This window comes from Penicillium waksmanii (assembly GCF_028829765.1).
Source record: "Penicillium waksmanii strain IBT 27052 chromosome Unknown utg000010l:1.0-3698451.0:1.0-3701458.0, whole genome shotgun sequence".
NCBI classification, from domain to species: domain Eukaryota; kingdom Fungi; phylum Ascomycota; class Eurotiomycetes; order Eurotiales; family Aspergillaceae; genus Penicillium; species Penicillium waksmanii.
In genome coordinates this window covers 3,667,968-3,692,648 of record NW_026643256.1, presented here as the reverse complement: position 1 = coordinate 3,692,648, position 24,681 = coordinate 3,667,968, and the positions used below count along the sequence as shown (strand labels likewise).

General features: G+C 46.9%; 11 protein-coding genes across 11 annotated transcripts; 4 read left to right on the top strand and 7 right to left on the bottom strand.

Annotated features, from left to right (window-relative positions):
• Positions 1-244: 244 nt before the first annotated feature.
• Positions 245-436, bottom strand: N7481_013351 (uncharacterized protein; the record flags this gene model as incomplete). The annotated part of the gene is made up of 1 exon (XM_057272570.1): positions 245-436. The coding sequence occupies one exon, from the start codon at positions 434-436 to the stop codon at positions 245-247; it is 192 nt and encodes a 63-aa protein (XP_057116758.1).
• Positions 437-572: 136 nt separating this feature from the next.
• On the top strand, positions 573-1,708 carry N7481_013350 (uncharacterized protein; the record flags this gene model as incomplete). The annotated part of the gene is made up of 2 exons (XM_057272569.1): positions 573-1,394; positions 1,442-1,708. 2 exons carry the CDS (start codon positions 573-575, stop codon positions 1,706-1,708), a joined length of 1,089 nt encoding a protein of 362 aa, XP_057116757.1.
• A 30-nt stretch (positions 1,709-1,738) lies between these two features.
• On the top strand, positions 1,739-2,409 carry N7481_013349 (uncharacterized protein; the record flags this gene model as incomplete). The annotated part of the gene is made up of 2 exons (XM_057272568.1): positions 1,739-1,816; positions 1,855-2,409. 2 exons carry the CDS (start codon positions 1,739-1,741, stop codon positions 2,407-2,409), a joined length of 633 nt encoding a protein of 210 aa, XP_057116756.1.
• A 2,107-nt stretch (positions 2,410-4,516) lies between these two features.
• N7481_013348 (uncharacterized protein) lies at positions 4,517-4,962 on the bottom strand (the record flags this gene model as incomplete). The annotated part of the gene is given in 3 exon segments (XM_057272567.1): positions 4,517-4,720; positions 4,734-4,801; positions 4,914-4,962. The coding sequence occupies 3 exon segments, from the start codon at positions 4,960-4,962 to the stop codon at positions 4,517-4,519; spliced, it is 321 nt and encodes a 106-aa protein (XP_057116755.1).
• A 354-nt stretch (positions 4,963-5,316) lies between these two features.
• Positions 5,317-5,836, bottom strand: N7481_013347 (uncharacterized protein; the record flags this gene model as incomplete). Its single annotated transcript, XM_057272566.1, has 2 exons — positions 5,317-5,397; positions 5,678-5,836. Coding segments are annotated over 2 exons (240 nt in total), but the record flags the coding sequence as incomplete, so codon positions are not given.
• Positions 5,837-6,888: 1,052 nt separating this feature from the next.
• N7481_013346 (alpha/beta fold hydrolase) lies at positions 6,889-7,332 on the top strand (the record flags this gene model as incomplete). The annotated part of the gene is made up of 1 exon (XM_057272565.1): positions 6,889-7,332. The coding sequence occupies one exon, from the start codon at positions 6,889-6,891 to the stop codon at positions 7,330-7,332; it is 444 nt and encodes a 147-aa protein (XP_057116753.1).
• A 2,726-nt stretch (positions 7,333-10,058) lies between these two features.
• On the bottom strand, positions 10,059-12,770 carry N7481_013345 (uncharacterized protein; the record flags this gene model as incomplete). Its single annotated transcript, XM_057272564.1, has 3 exons — positions 10,059-11,282; positions 11,339-12,342; positions 12,398-12,770. 3 exons carry the CDS (start codon positions 12,768-12,770, stop codon positions 10,059-10,061), a joined length of 2,601 nt encoding a protein of 866 aa, XP_057116752.1.
• A 166-nt stretch (positions 12,771-12,936) lies between these two features.
• Positions 12,937-13,314, bottom strand: N7481_013344 (uncharacterized protein; the record flags this gene model as incomplete). Its single annotated transcript, XM_057272563.1, has 1 exon — positions 12,937-13,314. One exon carries the CDS (start codon positions 13,312-13,314, stop codon positions 12,937-12,939), a length of 378 nt encoding a protein of 125 aa, XP_057116751.1.
• Positions 13,315-14,159: 845 nt separating this feature from the next.
• On the bottom strand, positions 14,160-16,646 carry N7481_013343 (uncharacterized protein; the record flags this gene model as incomplete). The annotated part of the gene is made up of 3 exons (XM_057272562.1): positions 14,160-14,592; positions 14,664-15,158; positions 15,229-16,646. The coding sequence occupies 3 exons, from the start codon at positions 16,644-16,646 to the stop codon at positions 14,160-14,162; spliced, it is 2,346 nt and encodes a 781-aa protein (XP_057116750.1).
• A 2,599-nt stretch (positions 16,647-19,245) lies between these two features.
• Positions 19,246-19,545, top strand: N7481_013342 (uncharacterized protein; the record flags this gene model as incomplete). The annotated part of the gene is made up of 2 exons (XM_057272561.1): positions 19,246-19,430; positions 19,482-19,545. The coding sequence occupies 2 exons, from the start codon at positions 19,246-19,248 to the stop codon at positions 19,543-19,545; spliced, it is 249 nt and encodes an 82-aa protein (XP_057116749.1).
• A 2,733-nt stretch (positions 19,546-22,278) lies between these two features.
• N7481_013341 (uncharacterized protein) lies at positions 22,279-23,718 on the bottom strand (the record flags this gene model as incomplete). Its single annotated transcript, XM_057272560.1, has 1 exon — positions 22,279-23,718. One exon carries the CDS (start codon positions 23,716-23,718, stop codon positions 22,279-22,281), a length of 1,440 nt encoding a protein of 479 aa, XP_057116748.1.
• Between the last annotated feature and the right edge of the window lie 963 nt (positions 23,719-24,681).

Genomic DNA, 24,681 nt, shown 5'->3' with positions numbered 1-24,681 from the left:
CTCGCTTCGTAAACAAATAATACTGCGAGTCTCAATATGATTCGCAATCGCCAGGGGCCGACTCGATGCCGCTTAATCATATCGACCAACACAAATTAACCGTTCTCGTCTAGTCCTTCGGTATTCTGCCATACACTCCGCCTATTTCTCCTGTCACCATGTGACCTTCCCCTCACGTGAGGACGTGACGTCTGCGTCGCGGTTCGCGTGCTTGGGGCTGCTTGCGCGTGTTCGTGGTCCTGCTTCATGGATGATCCATGTCGCTCGAGGCTGTCTCGCATTGCTGGCGGACCTGGAGCGACAGTCTGTGGTCGGTCCCAGGGGCCCCCTCCTGCTCTTCGGCCTGACAGTCGATATAAATCCTGCTTTCGCTGTCGGGAGCTTCGACGGTACCGGCTATCGACGTCCCAAAACCATGCCCCCATCGCGGTGCCATCTTCGCTACCTCCTGCTCCTACTGTTCGTCCGTCGTTTACAGATAATGCCCTGTCTGCCCAACGTGTGCTCTGTGCGGGCTGTGCACGGCCTTGGCAATCTGCTAGCTTTGTGACAACTGCCGACATAAAGCTCGAATGGGGCGGCGGAGACGTCCGCTGCCTCTACGTGCTTCTGTGAACCCCGCACCGCAAGGGCAGCACGCGCTTCCTTATAACCGTGAGACGCCTATTATTCCAGCGCAACGTATATGGTGGAAACGCCTTACCCAGGCTGCAGTCCGGCACTTCTCTCAGGACTGGTCAAAGGACTGCCCCTTCCGCGGTATTCTCCTTCCTTCTACTGAGGCTGACGGCTGGTGCTGTCGGCGTGGCCGCAGACGCTCACCTCACTTACCACCGTTCACGCCAGCCGTTCAGTCTCTCCTGGACCAGTATCAAGGCCGTCTGTCTTCTATGAGCCGTCGGCTAAACGACCTGTTTGCTTTCTCCGCCATCGGCACCACTGGGCAATTCGTTTGTTTTAAAGGTCAGGCGAACGTCGTCTTAGAAGGCCGTATCTACCACCGTTTGCTGGACGTCGCGGATACAGGCCACAGCATACACCGGTTTCTTTATAATGAGTCCGAACGAGGTCTACGGGCAAGGGACCATAACGTCCCTAGTAACATTCTACATGGGATACGCGATTTTCTCAGTTTGGTTAACCCCTATGTACGGACCTTGCGGCACACCATTAATCAGGTACCAGACCAAACCGTCGCCATTGCTGTTGCCCTGTCCATCCTGCCTGCGGGTGGTGAGCTCGCTGCAGTCATCAATACGGAAAATCTCCGCCAGGTAGCGCCGCGACAGTCGTCTGTTACAGAAGAGGTGGCCAGCAGCCACGCTTCGTTCCCACCCTATCTTCCCAATACGAGCCACTACAATATCCACTCCTCTTTCCACATTGCACGCAAGGTTAGGGCTTTCTCGATGAGTCCCGTAAAAACACACCTTACACACAGATCCAATGGTACCGTCACCTATTCCTGAGCGAGCCACGCATGCTGCTCTTTGGCCGTTTAGCGTGTGAGTATGTTGTGGACATGTTCTCCCGGACGGAGGAGCGCCTACACTATCTCAAACGGGGCCGACGCATACAAGCTGCAGCTATGGATAAAGCTCCGAATCCTGACATCCCCAATCTCTTCAAGAATAAAATCCCTGCTGGTTTCATGGGGTCCTGGGCCTGGACTTCGGACCAGGTGGCCGACTCCCTCGCGATCGCGTGACAGCTGGCCAAGCCGTCACTGTGCCTCACTATGACGACCAATCCCAAGTGGCCCGAGATTCAGTCCCAGTTGCTCGCAGGCCAGAATTGCACGGACGTCCCTGCCTTGGTATGCCGTGATTCCGCGGATGGCTCTGTAGGCTGAAGGTCTTTATGAGGGAGAAGTTCGGAGATCTCCTGTACAAGATATGCGTGACAGAGTTCCAGAAGCGGGGTTTACCACACGCGTATCTGGTCGTCAAGCTCCAACATGAATTGCCTTTAACCCAGCTGGGCGGTTCCATCTGCGCCGAGTTGCCAGATCCGGAAGAGGACCCCGCCCTACATGCAGCGATCTGTAGATTCCACATGCATTCGCAGAACCACTTCTGCGGGCGCGCTGCGATCGAGGATCCGACCGAGCTGGCCCTCATATCGTGGCCTGTGAAACCGTCTCACCATTGGTTAGATGCTAGTTCGATTAGAAGCGCAATTTTCATCTCGATGAAAAATTATTCTGAAATCTTATTCCAGGACTTCAACGTTCGTGACGCAGCTACCAAATCAAAGCACCAACAACGCATCGTGTCAACTTTCATAAACATGAACTTCTTTCTACCAGCCCAAACAAATTTTGCGGCATCATTTAACTTGTTCTCAACGATGACAATTGCTCATTACGGTGATGGATATTCGACACTCAACATCGTATGGATAAATTAGTATGCAGACTCATCGACCAGCCTAGTTTTGATAGCATGTTGTTGCGATGCTTTGTTTTCCTGATTCCATTAGCATCAGTTTTTGTCCAGTATACTACTCTCAAAGTGTTATTTTGCCAAAAAAAAAGAAATTGTATTCCTGAGCCCCGCAAACAACGCTGGTTCCCGGAAATATATTTGTCGATGATTACCATGATCGGCCCCGACCTCAATAGAAGGCGAGCAAGCAGGAAACGATGGACAGATGCGGCATTTTTGAGTGTCATATTGAATATTTCCATATAAACCTCCTCTGAATATTACAAAGTTCGAAAGTACCAAGCAAGCACTCACGTTGTGATCTTTTCCCGTTAATCCCTTTTGCTGATTTATCTCCGGGTGATCATCCCGGCCCACCTGCTGGACCGGCAATTAAGGTGGTGAATAGAGAACGTCCCAGTGCAATCATCCCAAGATATGTCTCCAAGAAACACGATGTACCGTACCAACTGCCTCAGTAACTCAAGAAACACCACCGAAGTCAATATGAACGAGGTTTGAGTCGTGTCGCTCGTACGATTTATGGTCTTGCGAAACACAAGGCCCATCTAGAATCTCTTGGCGACTCCAAGACTATTCTCCTCCCATACAACAGTCTGATTGATTCTAGCTACCTCGTTCGAGTGACCAGAACTTGATCTCGATAAGCTGTTGTGTAGACTCTTGGTTATTGGGATCAGCAGTTTGTGCTGTAATGTGTTCGGTGTCTCTGTATATTGCTTCCGCTAGTTGATCACCAGAGGTTGGCAGTGACAAAGTCTGAGTATGACCTGATTGGAGCAACTCTCCAGGTGAAGATTAATTATGATAGAGCAGACTGAGCTCTTCGTTGAACCGGTTGTTCTCCATCCTTTTTTCCAGCCCCTCTTGCTCTACTTGGGCCCTCCTCAGGCCATTAAGGAAAGCCTCTAGCTCTTCAGGCCTAGAGGTACTGCTTTATTCTCGTAAGTTGTTGTCTCTGATAAAGATCGTCTCTATACTATACGATTAATAGATATCTGAACAGTTAGTCTAAGTACAGATATAGTGTCTAGGTTGAGTTTCTCTCCTGTTGCTCTTTCGCCCTTACTCTCTTCAAGTAAGTCTGTTTCTAATAAGATTTGGGTGTATTTACTCCTAGTATCTCTGAGCTCTAGATCAGCTCCAGAGGAGCAGCGAGAAGAAATATTCCCAGTACTAATTTGCTCTGTGGCCCTCTAGGATTAGAATGATCTCTATCCGAAGGACTTCTCTGATCAAAGATAACCTAATCTAGATCCAGGTCTAGAAGATCTAAGTCTATAGGCTTAGGTATAATTTTTAAATTATCTGTCTTGCAGGGAATCAGTTGGTATTTTAAAGAATTGCTCTTTCTGAGAACAGATAATTTCCTGATAAATTCATATGCTGTGCGGACCTATAGAAGCTAGGCGAGCTGTCTTTTTTGACAAATAACGGTAATTATAGTATCTTTTCTAGCCCTTAGTCTGTATTTACACTACTATTTTCTCTGATATTGATAGGATCAACCGTCGGCGACTTCCTCAAAAATACAAAATAAATACAACACTAAACACAAAAGCTAGTAATTACGTCGGCGACATCAACATCAGTATATATTTGATTCAAGAATAATAAAGGGGGCACCTCATATATGGGTGCGGATCTGTGGAACCCCAGAGCGAGCGTGCGTCTTGACGGTACTGTCTGCCAAAAGATCTTACGAGGAGTCGGGCTGATCTGAAGCAGCTTCGGCAAAACAAGCCACAATCCGATGAACCAGAAGATTGAGCTGTTGGTCATCGTATTGATATCGGCCTGGTTTTCGGGTCTGGAGGAAGGCCGATCGTGCGATTTGGTGATCTGGAGAACTGTTAAGTAGCCCGTCAATTTGTCGGTTCTGCTGGTATGATAGAATACTCCGTTACGTTGGTGTTTGAGCCAGAAGCCTTTGTGGTGAGGAAAGAAAAAGTATACTATGGTTTGTGAATATAAAAGAAAATACAATCTCCTAGCAGAGCAGGTAGTTTACCGGAGAAGCAAGTTCCTCTCCGTTTAGTAGCATGTTTCGCAACCTGGTAGTCTACACACTAATTACTCGCACTGTGTGGAAAATTCTCTGTGTCTGGTGTATGCATAGGTTTCAGAGTGAAGCCTTGCCTGTATCGTTCCTTGAATTCGGCAGTCATCTTACCTTCTACAATATCGCTTGGGTTTGACGTAGAACCATCAATCGCGATGGATACTTTACCCCTCAAGTGACTTGTATAAATATCTGTGAGGTCTTTTGATAACTGCTAGATTGACTTGTTGCTTCTTTATCCTTCTACTTGCCTGTTCCTCTAACCCAGGCCGCAGTTCTTTCTGTAAAGGATCTTTCTATTCGCAGAGACTATAAACTGTAGAGAATCGCCAGTACCGTGATTTTTAATAATGCTAACATTCTCCTTTGAGTAACTCTCCGCCTGTGAGTATATATTCAAGTACTACTGAGCGGTTTCCTGCTTATCGTACAGTCTTGATAGATCTTAGGCATCTTTATCAGAGAAAGTTGCAGTTTTTGATTTAGTAAGTAACCGATCTATAACATCTTGTATATACTTTTCCAACTTAGTAGCCGTTGCAGCCAAGCTATGTTTTCATTCTTATAAGCCTTCATTTATAACTAATTCAGGTAACGCTTCAGCTCTACCTGATCCGCAAGATAAACCTGCCTCGTCGGATATCATCTGAATCTGATTGATATAGCTCGATAACTAAGCACAGATCTGAAAGTACTTCTCTGTACTTAAGTACTCTTATTTCAGTAAGCGAAGATCGGCTGTATCTGCTCCAGGCTGAGTTACATCCTTCTTAGCGAATTCTAATAACTTTCTATCAATACTTTAAGTCAAGCTTCTAGGTCTTCTTTTGTATTTTGGATAAGACTCTTATAGTCCCTGATTTCTTTAAGAGCAGCCGCTAATAGATACTTTATAAGCAATCATCCATTATTGAAATAAAGAGGCTAGCTTAAGGGAAGATAATACCGTCGCAGTTGGAGATAACTTACAAATTTGTATCGGTTAAGTTTATATTGATTATAGCTTTATATCCCGCCAGTAAGTGATGGAAATTATTAATACTAATACCTATATACGTCAGTCTAGCCTAATTACAGAGTCTTATCTAATTACTGTTTGACTATAATGTATATTAGAGAACCTTCTACTAAAATAATTCTAGAGATCAATACCTAACTTTAACTTTACCAGGTTAATAAGGGGAGCCAGCACTACGCTCAAAGCTTCTAACTTATTAAGAAGGTCGTACATACGCTTCGGATATAAACGGAAGCTATCCACTGTTTTGTAAAGGGAGATAATGTATTGAAATACAATCGTTGCCAAAGTAAGGATACCAGAGGCTAGGCTGATTGGTTAGGCCATATTTCATACTTGTATAATAATAAGGAAGAAAATAATTAACGTGCTCTTCCAAGACACGGTCTCTACTCAGCAAGCAAATGGAGGTGCCCGAAGTTCGCGTCAAGTAATGTGGAATCACAAATCCCGCACATCTCGCCTGTATTAGTGTTTTCCATCCACTGTCCTGCCGCGCGAGCGCTTCTTTGCTGAGCACTGAGGCATTCGTTTCAACGTTGAAATAAGCATAACACAGCGTCTGGGGCAGCGGCCGAGGGCGTGACTCGTCCCACTGGACGGAGCTGGACTTCGCTTAGCAAATAATTCGCCCCATCAAAGTTGTTGACCGAGGGGAACCGGCTTTCAACGCAGCTCGCATTGTGTAGACCGAAGTGGCGTTCCATGGACCACTCACCTTGGCAGCTTAATTTCCCAAGTCTGCCAATGTCCCCTCGTACTGAAGCAAGTCGATTTGCGAATCATTGGCCTCAACGTTGCCAGACAACATGAAACGGCTTTCACGCAGCCAACATGTACTGTAGGTTTAGAGCCGAAGAAGCGTTTTCCATGGACAACTCGCCTTGGCAGATCGCTTGCCTACCCACTGAAATCTTTGTCTGCAAAGGTTTTGCTCTAGCCTTGGGAACGAATGCATCCCCCTCCATGCAACCGTCAGCCTAGCTGTATCTATTCCGTTGCGAGTCGCAGCCACTGCAAGGCATCATGTCGCCCACATCTCTATTTACGGACTAGAGTCAAGAGGTTACGTCGCTACGACTTACAGTCATAAGTATGACAATATTCCCATACTTAGAATCTGGGCGGCACGGAACAATGTCCGAGCTTACACTCGCCCGGGCCTGGGTTCATGGAGAATAATTTATTCCGAGTCCTGTTTAACTCCCGTGACTCATTCGTGTAAACGTGTAGCATACATGCGGGGTCTCGGGAACCGTCACCTTGCAGGGAGCCTTGCCGTCAGCTGTCCCTTGTCAGCATAAAACGAAATCAATCGTTTCGAGCGAATACAAAGTTCTACATAGCCTCTAACACCTGAAATGTCCCCGGCATCAAGCGCGAAAACATGGCTTCTTCAGTTATTTGGCGTCTTCACAGCCGCCAATCATAACCCGGCCGAAGCTCCAGCGGCTCTTACAGCTGAGCCTGCCCAGCTCCAATTTCGTACGGATACCGACAGTTCGGATACTCTGACCCTCCCAGGTGGAAGAAATCTCGGGTATGCACAATATGGCTCGTTGAACGGACGGCCTATATTTTTTGTGCATGGCTTTCCAGGCTCTCGCCTAGAGGGTGCCGGCTTTCACGAGCTAGGCTTGGAGTTCGGCGCCCGTATTATTGCGGTGGACAGGCCTGGTATAGGGCGGAGCTCACCACACCCCAATCGAACACTACTCGATTATCCGAAGGACTTGGAACATCTTGCAGACCATCTTGGACTTGATCGGTATAGTGTTTTGGTACGAGCATCCTATGGTTCCTAAAGCAGCCGAAATCTTGTTGTTAACACGGGGATAGGGAATCTCAGGAGGTGGACCATCTGCTCTTGCTTGTGCTAGAGCAATGCCTAGCAACAAGCTCAGGTGTGTCTCACTTGTCTGTGCCATGGGACCTCCTGATATCGGTATGAGCGGGGCAGATTTGCTGCACAAGCTTGCATTTCCATATGGATTTCGTTATGCGCCCCTCACTGTTACGCGATGGTTTTGGCAAAACGACATATCAGGACGCCTCGACTTGAATGATGAGAAGCGTCTCAAAATTATGCGTAGACAGCTAGGCGGCCATGAGAAAGATATTGCGTTTATTAAATCTGCATGGCCCCTACTATCTTTGCGATCCTCTCGGGAATGCTTCTCGCAGGGATTTGAAGGTATATGGCAAGATGGCAAGTTGATGTGCATGGAATTCGGTTTTCGAATTGAAGAAATTCGTCATGATCTACCTATAGATTTGTGGTATGGGAGGCTTGACACTTTCGTTCCCCCTAATCATGGCGTCCAGATAGCTGCACGGCTGGGTGAGAATGCACATCTTAGATTGGTGGATGAGACCCATGCAAGTATTGTGATAAACCAGATTAAAGACATATTTGAAGAGTTGGTTCGGAGAACATAGATCACAGGGCTTGTCTGTATATTAGAATTCTGTACATTTAGTTCCAGAAAATCTCATCTCGTTCACCTGTAGCTTGACATAGTCAAGCACATATCACTGCTCTAATATTTGCCTTTCGCGACTGAATTTATCGTTTATTGTATCATTTAGCCTCTGGGTTACATTTTCAGCACTATCTTTCTTTTAACTTTGATTCCGCTATCATTACTTATAACCTCAACGTCATCAACCGCCAAAGGCGGTCAACCCGGGGCTCAGAGTCGCACATTCTAGGGCTTCCTGCTTGGAAAGGGCGTCAGGAGTAATACGTGAGAAATATGAACGAGATACTTGGGGTATTTGTCCAAATTTAAATGACAAATGTTGAAAAGCACAGGTGAAAATGAATGCCCAAAGTGAGGTATTTGAGGATCTCCGCCTTAATTTATCGTATGTTGAGCGAGAATGCGTTGCAGTTTCCTGTAAATATGCAAATTCAAGGATATGGAAATGTCACGACTGACGGAAGCCTTAATTCTATAGGTACTGTGCAGTTGTCATTTTTCAAATTTCCAGAGCTTCCGAAAATGCAAGAAGACGAGAGTTGGCAAGAGCAGGCGGGAGAACAGGATACTGTACTCTGTTGTGATACGGGGGCATGTGCAGAGCACCGTAACTTGTACAGTATCTGCCTGTTGTTGTGCAGAAGGTGTGATAAGGTAAATATCAATTCCGAATGAACGTGATAACTTCTGCGGTGGGGTTAGTAGGTAGCTAGAGGCGCAATATGGCTTGATGTTTTTATGATTGGGATGGGACATGCTTTGCGTGGGAGAACGCGCTCATTATCGGTAAGTGGAATGAAATATCATGACCATTTTGTGCCGCCTCCTGTAGCAGCAACACACGGACCCATGTTGACATGATCCCCTCCTCCCTCCCCCTAGTTTCTCACCTTACTTCCCTCGTTCACTTCTGAACCACGCATGTTGATAACTGATTCCTATCTTACTGAATTGCCGAGAATAATTGACTTTCAATTCGTTTTCTTTCCGCTCTTAGAGGTTGATTGGTCTGTGTTGTAGTTCAGAGTTACTAAAATTAGTTATCATTCCTCCCCTCTAGAGGGAAACATGAGGCTATATATACAACGAGAAGACCAAGTTGATTGGAAATCAACTTGGTTCATCGTATACATACTTCGGCATTAATTCCGACGGTTCGGCTTGGTTCCTGATCTGCATCAGCCTGGTATCACAACAGAAGCCACGCGGGGCGCTGCTGACAAAATAGGCATTTCGTAAAAAGTAGGAAAAGTTACTAGTCTATACGCTTTTAGCAAGTATTGATAGGTGCAATTTATCGTACCGTAAGTCTTCTTGTAGAAGATGTATGATAAATAGGGGAGAGTGAACTGTATTCTTCTAAAATTAACCAACGGGTAGGGCCGAAAACAATAAGTAATTGAGAACATGCAAGGTAAAAAGCATTTTGTGATATAAGTTGTGAATTTACAATGAATACGAGTGGGTTTTTAACAATTTCAGCCCAGCCAAAAGCTCTCCCAAGCCTTCTCGCATAATTCATCCTTAACGTTGTATAGGTAGTCCTGGAGGTCAATTTCCAAACTGTCGATGCTCAGCTTGCCATCCTTGATCCCTTGCCAGCCTTTGACGGGGAATTTAACGATTTGGTAGTTTTTGCCACAAACATTCCGCCCTTCCAGGAGCCCCCTGCGCCGCTGGTAGCATTCTGAGCATAGAAAGCAGAAGCAAGTATAACAGTAATATGCTCCATTATTACCCTAACGTCGGAAAGTGGCCGTTGGATAGCAGGGTCCGTCGCAGGCATACTCTCGGGCGTCGGTTTTGACAATGTCGCTTTCATCCTCTGATGGCTGCTCACTCTCCCTAGTCTTCTCCCTGGTGGCGCCTCCTATCTCAGCCCCCCACGCTCTTTCACCGTGTTCGTCTTTGCTCTCATACTCGACCCCTTCTCTCTTTCTCAAGTACGACTCTTCATCATCCTTATCTGTTGAGTTAAGGTGACCGAACATAGCTGAAAAGATAAGGAGTGAAGCTTTTCGAAGTTCTTCGCCATCCTTAATAGCAGATTATAGGAGAAAAAGTGCTTCTGATAGAAGGAGTAGATTGCTCCTATCGTTCCACGCAAATTCATCGGTCAATCCCTCAATACAAGCGTTGATTTGCTCCTCAAGAATGGTCTGGAAAGCCACAGCGGGCCCCATCTTGAGATGCATCCTAGCCAGAGTCAAGCGATATCGTATAGTACATGAATTGAGCGTGCGAGGTACGTCCATGGCCAGTGGGCTCGTTGTGAGGCTTTTCAAAGCTTCAACAAGTTTTTCTTTATCATCAGGGTCGGAGGAGGTCCTGAAAAGCCCAAACAGAACTTCCGACTGCAGCGTCATCGCGAAGCCAAATGCCCAGTCAGGCTTGTAATTTGTGACCGTGTACAGGTGGCCCGTATACCTACTGTCAAAAACCTGGTCTAGTACATATCTCGCCTTGTCGTAATCTTGAGACACTCGAATGTAGAATTTGGCAAGTTTGATGCGGAAGGGAGCGCCGGCATTGACGTTGTCCAGATACTCGATGGCACTCTCATACATTTCTGTGACAAAAACAGTCTCTCCAGTCGAAGGCGCAATATTCAATAAAAGGTCGTGTCGGGCCGTTCCTTCTTCATGGTAATTCCACGCCATCCACAAGAGCTGCTCCAATTTTGTCCATGATTTCAATGCAGCCATATATGACTTGCGATGACGTCGATCTGGGTAAAGATCAAGTTGCTCGCCAAGCACATCGCCAGTCATCAGCTCCAATGGGTTGGCATCCTTGGCAGTGGAAAATGATTTTGCTGCTGCGAAAATGTCTCCCCTCTTGGCTTCTATGCGCGCCTTGGAGACGTAGGCGGCCCGCTTGAGGGATGGACTGATATAGGCCGCGTTAAGAGCCTCACTGTATGACAAGACGTAATGGTATGCCTCTTGAACGCGGTCTTGTTTGGAGAGAATCTGTACCATGAGGACTAGCGCCTTGAATTTTTCAAGGCGTTGATTCTCGTCAAGAGATTCCAGTGATGACAATATTTGTATCGCCTCGCCACACATATTCTCCGCAGGGCCTCGTTGTTTGAAGTGCAGTATCAGCTCCGCCACCACGCGATACGACTGGGCACCCATTTTTACGTTCGTAAAGAGATTTGGAACACCTAATATTTCAGCTATTGGGGTTGGAGGGCTCTTCTCATCTCCAACTTGAGCGAAAGGAAAATTCTCTTCTGCATTTGCAGAGAGCAAGCCATGACGTCCGCTCTGTTCATGATCAGTATCGAGAATATCATCGGTAAGTGCTCGCTAGATTGACTTACATGGTTCAGCGAATTCCTTAATGCGTTGAAGGCCTTTAGCGCACCACTATTTCTTTTCGATTGATAAAGGTCTTGAAGGTGGGCCTTAGTCAATGGGAGAAGAGCCTCGCTGGGGTCCCATGACGAACGTCCCCACCATTCCCGAGCATCCTTAGGTGTATGCCAGCTATCATTCAGTGGTATATCCTTCGTCCACATGACGATAGATTGGGACCCGGAAAAGAAGGCAAGTGAATAGTCCGTCTCGGTATACTCGATCATATCAGCGAACGCAGAACTCTGTAGGAGCTCCCAGAGTATGTTCATCACCTCCAGCAGGTGTTCGTTAGAATGCCGCTTGAGTTTGATATTTTGCCAGTGTTCTAACACATGCTGTGATGCGTAGATCCGGATTGGGAGGTGATTTCCCTCTATATGACCCCCGTCGAGGGGCTGTAGAAGCTGCGCCATGATGAGGAATATTCGTCGATGAGCCTCCGATGCTTCCCAATGCGCCTGGCCCCATTTTCCAGATGAGCCGCAGATGAATGATTGCACCGAGCGCTCACGGAAACTGACAGGGAGTTTACCATCATCTTGTATCAGCTTAGTACCTATGGGATGGCCGCTTTCAAGCTCCTCGGCCTTAGTTAAAGCTCCGCCCATCGCTTCAATTCTCGCCCTCTCTTCGGCATCCGTACTAGAGTCGCCAACTTGGAGAAAATAAGTGAAAACTTCTGATAGCTCTCTAGTATCTACGATTTCTCCGTTGCTCAGTTTGTACAGAAGTGATGTGACTTCATTAAGCGAAAGCGGCCGAAACGAATGCGCAACAAGGTGCAAAAGCAGGGTGGTGATCTCCTGCCGTGATGAGGAGAAACGTTTGAGGCAAGCCGAAAGTAAATTGTCAAAGAGGTCATACAGAGTCGGTGTCGTTGGTCTTTCAAGATTTCTGAGAACGGGGCCTTCGCGGCGAAGGCTATTTATTCTCGTCGGCATGTAGTCAGCGTGCAACATATCTGCAGCTGCAACATATTAGTAATTTGTATGGTTCCGATACGGGAACTCTGATATACGCACTCGGCGATATCTCCTCCAAGTTATCGACAATGCGCTGCTTGACATATCTTCCGAACTTGCGCAATTCGTCGAGAGATTCAAGTCTATTCCAGATAAACATCTTTAAGTCCTGGAGCTTCTTCTCTTCGGTTACATCCAACTTCATGTGTGCAGCCGAACCGAGAATAGGCGGCAACGCGTATGGCCGCGATGTGACACAAATAGAGATCCTTAGTTCAGGCCGCCTCACCATCTGTACAAATGACACAAAATCCTGTACCCCCCCTGGCTGTAGCACGTCCATTCCGTCAAGTACAATATAAAAACGGTGCTTACCCCGCTTGGAAAAGCACGGGGAGAGAAACACGACGACCAGGTCGCGCCAATCCAACATGTCGAAAGCCGCGTCTCTTAAAAACGCGGCATTCACCTGCTGACACAGTACCTCATTATGTTCAACTATCTGGTTGATAATTGTGGCAATGGCACTGTGGAACAACGACAAGCTCTTGTTTTGCTCACGAAAATAAAAGTGCGTGACGCAAGTTGAGCCCTAAGGGTCATAACTTGTCATATATAGAGGCAGCGAGGTGGCTCTTGCCCATGCCAGCCTCGCCACTGAGGGCCAGAATAGGCCAAAACCCTTTGGATTCAACGTAATTCATCCACTCATTCCACTTTGGATCCGAGAATATCCAGGAGCATGTATTTTCCACCAACGTCTCTTTGAGAGCATGATATTTGTGGATATCCCCTTCAACTTTCGGTAGTCCATTTCTAATGCGCCTCGCTGATGGGGGCTGTCTGTGCTGTCTTTCTGACGAACCTCCTTGATCCTTCTCGTATTTCTTGCTCTGCTCTCGGAACGCTTCGAGAAGCTTCCCCATGTCACTGCGAATGTGCTCCGTGGAATTCTGTATGTCGCCTAGGAGCTCCATTTTCAGGTGAAGCAACTCGGTGAACCTCGCTGCTCTAGATCCCTTTCGATATAATCAGAAGGGAAGAAATATACTGGAGATGGGAAAGCATATATGATCGTATACTTTGCCGTTGAAGCGAGGCTAGTACTAGGACTTAACATTCAAAATACACGAACATAATGACAAACCACACCTTCACCAAATGCCATGCTTAATAAGACAAAGCAACACCCACAAAAGATCTCGCAGAACCAAAAGAAATATCGATCAAGATGTTCGGCATTGTAGTGCTTTGTGTTTTGAGAAATAATTGAAGCCCCTGAAATCCGTACATTTTCAGGGTTGTCACAGCCCAGCGCTTAATGCGATGCATAATCCACCAGCGCGAATTTGGTCTCTCGATAGAAGCATTCCACTGTGGCTCTAGTGACTCTGTCCAAAATGTTGATGCATAGCCAGGCCATGAGGCAGATTTCCGTCCGTTTTTGTTGATGTACCAATTTGAACATCCCGCCTCAAAGACCCCGCCTCGAAACTGAGCGTGGTTACGGTTCACCCATTGACTTTCATCACCTTCTCACCCACCGCTCACCCCAGTCTCATTAGCCTGCCGGCGTGTGACTTAAGTACAGCTGAGCGGACGGGAAGCCCTCTTCTCTACACCCTATGGTCGTATATGCTAGATTTAGGCCAGAGTGGATAGGTATAGTAACCAGAAAAGGATCTGAGCGCCGCTGAGGCTGCAACGAATTAGTATTTAAATGTCTACTGAGGTATATAAAAGGAATAATGACAGGGATAAATACTATCTGAAGACCACAGCTTGACCGATAACTTGAGTACTGATATTTGTGGCTTATATTCTATCTAGACCAGAATGTGACTAGTTCGTCGAAGTCTTCCTCTCGTAGGTCCTTGCCGTCTCTCTCCACCCCCGTGATCTTGTGCCGCATGGATGCCGCCTCTTGTAGCAATTTTCTTGCCTCATCCTCTTGCCTAGCTTCTGAAAGCACCTTGGCCTTGAGATATGAAGTCCGCGATATCTCCCGAGCATATGTTGCTGAATCGACGCTCCAATTCTTGAGGGCCTGATCGATAAATCCGATGGCATCGTCAAGAAGCCCGTTGCGGAGGCAATGCTGGGCCACTTTGTGGCAGACATCTGCAGTTCGATGATGGCGGTTGCGGATGGTTGACTGGTATTGCTGAAGGGCCCGTCGATGGAAATTTTCACTCTCCTTGATTAGACCCTGAGAGAACCGTACGTTTCCAAGTGCGTGGAGAAAGCGACCGGTCCTGCCAGCAAGGGTTGGGGTGTAACACAAGGGTGAACAAAAAGCAGAGTAAAACTAGAGTAGATCCCTTACCTGAAACAATGGCTGTCCATGGCCCCATAAACTTCTTCTCGATCTGCGAGGCCCATTTCTAGCACTTCAGATGCCCGTGTGAAGTCACCCTGGAGCCACTTCGTTGTCCCAAGATTTACTAGTGCCAAGGAACGCTTGTCTTTGGTGTATTCCGAGATTTTCTCGTACTCCTTTGCAGACGTCGTAAAAGATTCTTCTCCCTTTGTGTATTCGCCAGCCATCATCCATGATATACCCATCTGGTTATAAGCGCTGGCGAGTTTCTCGTCCACTGCTCCCAGTTTCTCTGCTATATTTAAGCGTATCTCAAGGACCTTTTTATTATGGTCCATGCTGCTCGCTGCGTCGTTTGTCCCGCTGGCGACTGCACCAAGTGTGTGCCGGATGTCGGATTCCAAGTCTTGGTGATCGATTTCTTTGCTACGATTGCAAAGTTCTAGGGCCAGTTCCAATAAAGGCTTTATAATCGGCGATTCGCCGCGTTCGTGTTGGTACCTTCATGTGGGTTAGCAATCCCCGAGAATCGTTATGTACAGAAAGTACCAGAAGGACCGCGGTATCTCACCATCCAGCGCGATTGAGAAGCCCAGCAAATTCAAAGTCACCATCAACATATTCCTCATGCTTGAAGTGTTTCTTATACGCGTCCTCCAGGCTGATGACATGCGGGTAGAGTGCTTTGGATTCCTCCCATAGGTTGACATCATGACTCTCAACTTCTCCAACCGGCCAGGCCGCTGCGACCTTGGTGACCGCGTTTAAAAATATCCTTCGTTGCCGCTGAGGTTCAATTTGGACACGCACAACGTCTCGCGTAACACGATGCATCCAATACTCAGCCGTTTCCTGATTATGACGAAAAATGGAAGACCCGATCAGTTGCTTCCGAGCATTGAAAAAGGGAACCGGTTGCTCAGGATACGAGGGCATATCTATAATAGTAGCGTGGCTCACCAAGATCCTCTCCTGAATACTGTCTGGGTCCAAAAACGATGAAATTTCTAAAATCGCTCGGGCAGCATCTGATAGCTTCTCCAAGACTGTTGACACGTTACCACGAGCTGGCACCTGGGGCGGCTGAACCTCCATCTTGTGGATTTCACCAGCATCGTAAAGTCTCATGAACTCAGTATAGGTTAAAAAGTCGAGCCTAATTATGCCAGCCATCTGGGCGAGCGCAAGTGGCAGCCCACCTAGTCGATCACCGACCTGTCTTGCTTCTTCAAGTCGACCCTGGATCCCTGTAAACTTTTGAACAAACAATCCAGAATCTTCAAAATTAAACGGCTGGACATCGACAGAGATCGCATGTTGCGAGAAGGCTGTCCTCGCGAGGGGGCTGCGGCTGGTGATCAAGACTGCTCCGCTATTAGCGATTTCACTATATGGCGCCAGGATGTCAGGTTCGTCAGCATTGTCGAATACAACCAGCCAGGAAGCTCGCAATTGATGCCCGGTACCACGGTCTGTCTTAAACGGGTTGCAAAGCCATTCAATTGCGAGCCCTTTATTGTTGATCTTGTCATCTGGCTCTCTAGGGTCCTGGATTTCTAATTTGATAGCGATCTGGGCGAAGTCTGATTCAAGCTTGGACACATCATCGGCTCGGATCCAAAAAACCGCATCGAATTTCCTTTTGCGAGTAAACGCGTATTCCATGGCGATTTCTGTTTTCCCTAAACCAGGCATGCCGCATAATATTCCCACGCGTATTTGATCGGGTTGCGAAGATGGCAGCGTATCTTTTGAAGGGAGAAAACAGTCATCAAGTTTGCATAGAACATCTTGTCTTCCGTAGAAGTCTTTGTTCTTCACATATGTGTCCATCATGAAACATGGTATTTTGGGGTCACGTTGTTCTACGGAGAAGAACTCCAGGAGAGCCACAAGAGATTTATGTCCTGGGCTTGATTCAGTATTAACGTAAGAGAGCGTGCTAGGAGCTGGCGGACCGGAGACATCGGCTTTGGCAGCCTGTTGCATGACAGCTGAGGTGCAATGTCAGTGATGGATGGTCTATAATTAGTGTATTTAACTCACATTGATTGGGATGGTTCAGTAATAAGTTGTTGTTCGTCGGTTCCCTCGAAATCTTTACGACGTTATATCTGCCTATATACGTTCAGTAAACTAGATCAATGATGTCAAGAACAAAATGGCGTACCGTGGAGCTGAATGAACCACTCCAACCAGCGCCGTATCTGCAATATTGAAGCCCCATGTTCCTGACACATAGACGGAAGTTGAATGTGGTCAAGCGGCACGCCGCGTCTTTCTTCTGGAACCGTCTTAATCGAGCATAAAGGCTCATCAACGATCTAGGATGCGTTGAGTTAGCTCGGTTCAAAGTCTTTAGCAAAAAGTGAACTTGGGTTCAAACAATTAATTTCCTTGTCCTGGATATCAAAGCCCTGGTGTCTTTGATGGGGGTATCTCTCTCCTCGAAGATCGATAATATATGCAAACGTAAATTCGCCTCATTGAAACGATCCGCAACACCAAGAATCGAGCGGAACTCCCTTTTCAGTCGTTTAAGAGACTTACTACTTAATGGCGTGCCATTGTTGATATCGAGTTTTAGAATGCGGGTGAATCGATCACTGAGTTCCTCATCGCTCACCCCTCCTTCGAGACGGTGCGGAGTACCAAGGAACACAATGCCGGCCACAGCGCTCAAGAGGTCAGGGTTCTGGTTATTTGTCGTGCTAGCGAGACAGAGTGCCTTTAGACATAAGCATATTCCACGCTTCGTTGCTATTAACTGAAAAATGGGTCGTCACACCTCTTTCGCGATAGCACCACCAAGGCCATGGCAAATGAACAGTAGAGTTTGCAATTCCTTAATATTGTTAGTAAGTGAGCGGAACGAAGAAAGTGAGGTCCACCTTTTGGCTATCTAGAAAAACTCGAAGCTTGCTCAGAAGCTCAGCTCCTTCATCTAGGAGATGCGTCCAGGAAAAGAGGTCGCTCAGGGACGCATCATAATCGTAAGAGTGAATAGTAACACCAATGTCCGGTTTTGCGAGCGCATCGGTCCAAGGCTGATTGCAGAGGGACCAGGAATCACAAGCAAGGGTCCCTACTCCCGGTACGAGAATTATGCTTAGATAATAAGAGACTGTACGGCATACAGTTAGGGGCAATGGGAGGCGTACTGGATATTCTGGGTACCCTCTTTTACGACTTTAAGCCTCCGCAAGGAGCTCGGCTGAGATGACGATGAGCTTCGAACCCGAGGCATATCGATCACCTGAGCTGTTCTCTCTATGCCGCCAAATCAAGTTGATTGTAGTACGAAGAGGATGTAGGATAAAAATGGAAGGCTTATACCGGCGGTGATCGGAGTTCACTTATCTCAAGATCAAGGATAGAAAACACCGACCTGATAGTAGGAAGAGTAGAGCCTCATAGTGCCAACACAGCACTCCAAACTGAGTTACAGAAAGGTTTTGATGAGGCAAGGTTGCACATCTTGAACAACTTCAGTTGCTGTACTCCGTACACCCGTGCCCATTTAATACACGGCTCAGGTAGGAATTTGTTCCCAATCTGAAAGACAACCCTGCATAGAGCCAATCAGATATACTCGTCAAGGTCGTTCCAGGAGGCACGGATCTTCGGTCGCCCCGGAGGAAATCACGTAGAACGAATCATTGAGCGAGATTTTTTCAGTGTTGCCGAAGAATCCATGCAAAATTGAATGTTGGACGGACGAAACGGAATAATAAATTCGGTGCATTCATCATAGTCCTATGAAAGATCTAATTAAAACAGCAAATTCTTTTTATAGATATACCATATCGTACTTGAAACTGATCAAGCAAGAGGCCAGCGATGAGTACGAGTAGCCCAGGTGATCACGAAGCGTGCCGCAGGGGGCGAGGCCACGTCACCTAGTCTGTGCTCCCGCATGGCCACTAAGCCAAGTTTAGCATATCCAGCGGATACCGCGGGTCCGCCGAGCTCCAATCCCGAGCTTTTGGTCGGAGGTTCCCAACAATCCCTCGAAGTCTTACACGATGCATATAATTCATAATAGCGCTACACGTGAGAGCACCTAATGGAGGAGAAAAGCGATTTCATTTTTGATATAGACGGATACCCATATCAGACCGTACATTATTTGATGACTTCTGTGCAACCTCAATTAATTGATATGAAATTGATTCTGTTTGAGACCTGTGTTCGAATTTACACACTAATAAATGCTGTGTATGAATGCCCAAAATAGATAAGGCGGAAAGAGGCGGTGTAGTATGGAGGGGTGAAGAAGGAGTTCAAATAATGCGTATTTCGCCCTTATATATCCAAACACGTCACTCTAAAGCAACGAGACAATAGAGGATTACTTGCTCTGATCAAGCGTGAAAGAGGACGCCACTCCAAACATACTCACTTGGTGGCTAAGGAACATGTATGTTCAAGGACTTAGCAACCCAACTTAAGCACTCGCGCTTTTGGACTCCCGTGATGTCTAACGCGAGACAGAACGCGAGACAGCCTTCCACATTTCGAGGAATTACCCACGTCGTATCAACAATCGCTACCGCACGTCCAAGGATTGAAAAGGCAAACCTGAACAATGGAAACCGGCGCACAGAAATTAGAACAGCCCTGGAAGTCTGTTAGTGACAGCTTCAGTCAAAAGAGGGTTAGCGACAAGGATATCTTCTATGGTGCCGCTATTGGCGAAAAGATGTCAGTACCGGGTTCTGCCGGGGAGGTTAACGTGACAATCCTGTATGATACAGGTGATTATGACAATGAGTAAGTCCTTGCAAATAAATACAGGCTATGCTTACTAATCTACAGATCAAGGAATACGAAGTGTCTCCGCCATGATTTGCCCGCTCAAGAGGCGCCTAATACGAGCCGAAAGTGACGAATAAGGCATGTGTGCATCAGAAATCAAAAGTACTAGAAATTCAAATCTCTCCATATTTTTGATCGCGTATTTCACGATAAAATCCACGACCTGGCCGCATTTGAAAACATTGCACTCTTGCATAGTTGGTCGGTCCGTCATGTTATTATTATTCTGTATAAAAAATAAGATCGCCCCTACGGCCAGCAATAGCACAGATTATCAAGTTCTATCTCATTAATAGGAGTCTGATTTTCGGCGACTTTAGCGGTAAACCCCAACGTCTGATATGAAGATCATAAGTTATAACTACTGGCTGGATACAACAATGTGAAATCTTAACTCTATAAGATATCTGAGCAGACTATGGAGTTTCTTGTTGGAAAACAACAAGAAGAGACAACAGACTGCCGCCAGCAGGTCCCAATGAGATGGAGCCATTAACTATGATGTGAAGACGAGGGCCCGTACCTCGATACTATGCCTTGGTTGAACCTTTTCCGTGGCGCTAGGATGAAGGAAAGAAGAATGTGGGACACCTAGGGCAAATGTCAGCGTATATTTTAATGATCGTGTGAGGCTGGTTTACTGACATGGAATCCCCTTGCTGTCTCCTTGAGAGAAAAACCCAAGCTTCGTTGGGCATTTGCTCACTGGCATAGTACCATTGATGCTGTGGGTGATATTCTAACAATAAGTTTTCTGTTTGGAAGTCCTGGAACACAACGTCCCCGGCGTGGAGAGAGTGTGGGTTGAGGCTCGATGCGTCACAGAGTGCCAAAGGCCAATCTTGGACTGGTCCGCGGATTGGTGCCCAAACACTGTGATTGAAATTAGCCGTGGCCAAATTGGTTAGAGTTAAGCAGAGAAGACAACAAACTTTATGAACTGGTATTGTTTTCCAGGGAGAAAATGGATTCCATTTTTGTGATTCAGGCGACGGGCAAGAATACTTGCCCATTCATTCGTCATGTCTTCGGGATATTAGCACTTGAACCTTTTGATGGAATTATTTACAAACCAATGTGCGCTGCAGTCGTGGGCTGATGGTCTTCATACGTAGTGTCTGTCGCTATTGGAAAGCTCTCACCCCGTTTCCGAACCTACTTTCATTAATTTTAGGCGGAGACGTGGCACATGAAGGCGAACGAACGAGAAACTCGAAAATTTGTATCCTGGATGGATTGAGCATGGATTTCAGGAGCCTGGAAACATTCGGTAAATATGTTTGAACAATCTTGTCTTCGTCGTCGAAATCCTCAAAGGTCATGCCAGAGTCGAACGATTCTAGGGAGAATCCAGTTGTGCTCAAAGAAAAGTCTTTTTCGCGACCTCGAATATCTTCGATCTTCTGGAGTTGGATTTCGGTCCTTATATTTGACCATGGGAGACCAGACGGTGGAACAAACTTCATTCTGTAAGGTTTCTGTTTATCGTACAAGACGTCCCTCGCGAGGAAATCTATGTTGCCTACGACAGCCATCGTGAGCACAGTAACCAACTGAGGGCTTTGGGAAAGGGTCGCGTATTAGCGTGCGACTGAACAAATCAGATGGAGGGAGAAATGTGACTGGAGTAGACAGTCGGAGAGCCGACTCGGAACAGCCTTGGCTACCATATCACGTGCTAATTGTGGTTAATACCCCTGTTACTTACGAAGAAACTGTCTGGTACGGTACTCCGTACAAGAGCAGAAATTCAGAGGGCGACTGCATACTCCGTAGGTCTACGAGAAATAACTTTTTTAGGGGGCTGGATAGCATGTCTAGTCTCCTCTGGCTATACCAGAGAGGGGGCTAGTTTAGAAATATCCGCACAATCAGCTGACCACAACATATGCAGGCTGCAACCGAGCCTGCACGGCACTAATCCACCAGCGAAGTTCTTGCCACTCATTGTAACAACTCAATCTACAGATTCTTTTATAAGTGGGAATCATTCGCTGATCGCGTACGAGAAGCCGCTGACATTATAGTTCCTCTCTGGCAATGTGAGAGTGGCAAATCACGGCCCAACTCACTAATCAAGACTCAGCCACTCCGTGTGTCCCTGTTTCTGTTGCTGCCCGCTCAAATCTGTACATATTGCGAAATGTAGAATCACGGCCCAAATGCAGTCCTGCTGCCTTAGCTTAGTGCTCGGGTGAACCTCGATGAAGTCTGTGCATATCGTCACATGTGACACGTGTCATTGCGCTCACGTTCCGTGTTCATATTTTGAATGTAAAATCAGATGAGATGCTGAGCACAATATTTGTTGCTTGGATCCGGTCGCCGCCTTGATTGCCACATCTGCGACCAAGAACTCCGATCCTGACCGTGCTAATGGTGTATCTAGAGTGTGTGATCATTGCTCCGGCTTACATGGTGGTCCCACTGGTTTCTGAAAGAACATCACAAAATTGAAATGGGTGGTTAGCAGCGTCCTACCCATCATGCAAGAGCCGATTCTTGAAAAGAAATAGAAACAATCGACTCCGATCACCACACTATTCTGCACACAGAGGTGAAGGTGCCAAATCAGCGGTGAAAATGGTCCCGAATCCTCATAAGGGTGACGCAACTAAATGGTAGCAGCTCAAGTTCTCTTTAGAGAATCCCTGATATACACTGTACAACCTACTGGATTAATTCCACCGTGATCACACTGACCTGTGATTAACTGAGACCCAAGAGACAATTGTGCACAATATGTCGGATTCTCAGACTAACAACCTTGCTGCAGTGGATCAAAGTCGATAGATTTTTGCATTTAGACCCTATGATCTGGTTCTAGAGTCGATTCGTGCACGCCGGCTATACATCCTCCGGTACAACTCCTCCAAGCTCTCCTCGTTAAATCTTCTATCTCATCATGCTTTAATAGTGCCCAGGTAATAGCTCCTACTGCAAGAGATGCTACAGCCCATGACCAAAACGGCGGAGTGCTGCCAGGGTTGACCTCACGCACGTTCATACCAAATAACGAAGCCACAAACGATAGAGGCACAAAGAAGACGGCTAATTTAGTAAGCTTTGTCACGCTTTGGGCTTCAACCACAGCCTTTTCGGACTCGCGGATAGTCGCAGTGTGGGCTGTTATGGTCATCCCCTGTACACACTCGGCAGCTAGAGTTTCCGCGTATGTAAGTGCTGCACGGTAGTCTCCCAGAATCGACTCGACATTCCGCGTAGTGGACGCCCTTACTTCGCTATCTGGCGCGTTTCCTGGTATGCTCCGCTCATATCGCGACTCAATGGCATCGATAGTTTCTTTGAGGTTTCGAATGTGGCGCCCGAGGACTTGCTGATGATAGAGTAGATTTGACAGAGTCGGATTGCTATTGCCAATCAGATGAGAATGATTCAGTTCCTCTCTGATTTTGGTGTCAAGAATATCTAGGATTGCCATTTCAGACGCAACTGCCAAGTTGAAGAACGGGCTCAAGGCGTATAAGGGATCATGGACTGCACGCGATAGATCGATATGTGTGTAGTCCCTCAAGATAATGTCGGCCGTTGCTGACGGCTCGGCAGATTGGGGATGATTCCTCAGTGTTCTTCTGCTGTTGGAGGAGATCCCGGGGTTGTGCAGCGGTTTTGGTAGGTATTTCAGGATAGTGTTTGTATGACTGCTACCAGTCTGCCATGGCCATTTCAACTCATCACCTAGCTGTCTTAAACCATCGTGCCAGACAATGCCCAGTCGGCCTTTTGAAGCGGAAGGGATGTATATTGAGATCGATTGCTCTAACGAAAAGCAGTCCAAGTCGTGGACGGAGAACTCTCGAGCAAATGAATCACCCGCGGTCTTATCTGAAGAGTTCAAGAGAGCAAGGTTGCTCGTATAGGTACTTATCTGCTTAAATGATTCTTTCCGCAGGGTGTCTAATTCTTTCTGGTGCTTCATTTGCTTGTCTTGGTTCTGCAAGCTCATCGTGGTGACTTGTAGCGACAGCATATCCGAGTGGAACGATGGGCGTCTTTGTGTGGCGGCGGGCTTCAACAATTTTCTTCCAGGTCTCGATGCAAACAGTAGATGCCTTCGGAAGAACTCGGGGTCAATACCGAACCTTGCTCCTAAGACATTTAACCATTTTGCACAAGGATAACCCCGCAACAGGAGTAACGAAAAGGAGCCACTGTTAGGTATGGCTGTCTGACCAAGCTCCTCGAACTGCCCTATTGTTTCAAATGGGATCCGGGTCATCATTGTATTAGAAAGGTTGTAGAGCGAAACGAAGCAGCTAGTCGGTTCAACTGCTGGGAAAGGTGAACTCGGCCGTGGTGGTCTGGGAGTATACGGCTGCGAAAGGAAATTTGCGAAATCTCCAAAGTCATCAACCGGGTATAGTGACTGCTCCGACTTTGTTTCTGCGCGAGAACGGACCTTTCTAGCATATTCTTGAGCGCTATCTACATAATAAAAGATGATTAGCATGTTTCAGGCAGAAAGAGTCGAAAGCGTACCTTCCCGTGTCTGGAAGGGGGCTCTATTTTCATTTTCTCCCATTCCGGGGCTATCTTGGTTGTTCTCTCTTCGCGCTATGTTGATGCTAGTAGATAATACAGGTGGTCGCGATATGAGTTAACTGGGTGAGTATGCGTTTCTTGAGCACAGAATGATGAATCTCTTCACACGGCCAATATTATATGAGCGTGTTAAATTGCTATCAACAATCTCAGAGATAAAGGCCGAGTGAGAAAAGGCAACAGCAGCTCCGCTTTACCTCTAGTATCCGTGCCCGATAGTCACTCCACCACCCAGAGCACGACTCACGTAAGCCTTGGTTCACCCGGGTGATTTCTCAGACGGGCCTCTGCAAAACTCTTAACCCTGCCATCTCCGCCTCTTAACATACTCCACACAACACACTCAATCACATCCTCCTAACTAGCTAGAATGCATCGATAATTTGTTGGAAAGCGGTCAGTTGCAACTGTTTGTGATACATTGGGGTTGGTAGTATTTGTCTTGTTTTTCGACAGGAAAATAGTTCCAAATAAATGCTGCCATAGGCGACAAAGCCCCCGGATGGCGGGTGAATTCCACGGTTTTGAGGACCGAGGCCATGAGTGGAGTTCAAACTAGCGCCCCAATATAACTATAGAAGTGCGGGGTGGCTTACTAACTTTCTAAACCTGCGGCAGTGAATCAGGAGAAAGTTAGGGGCTG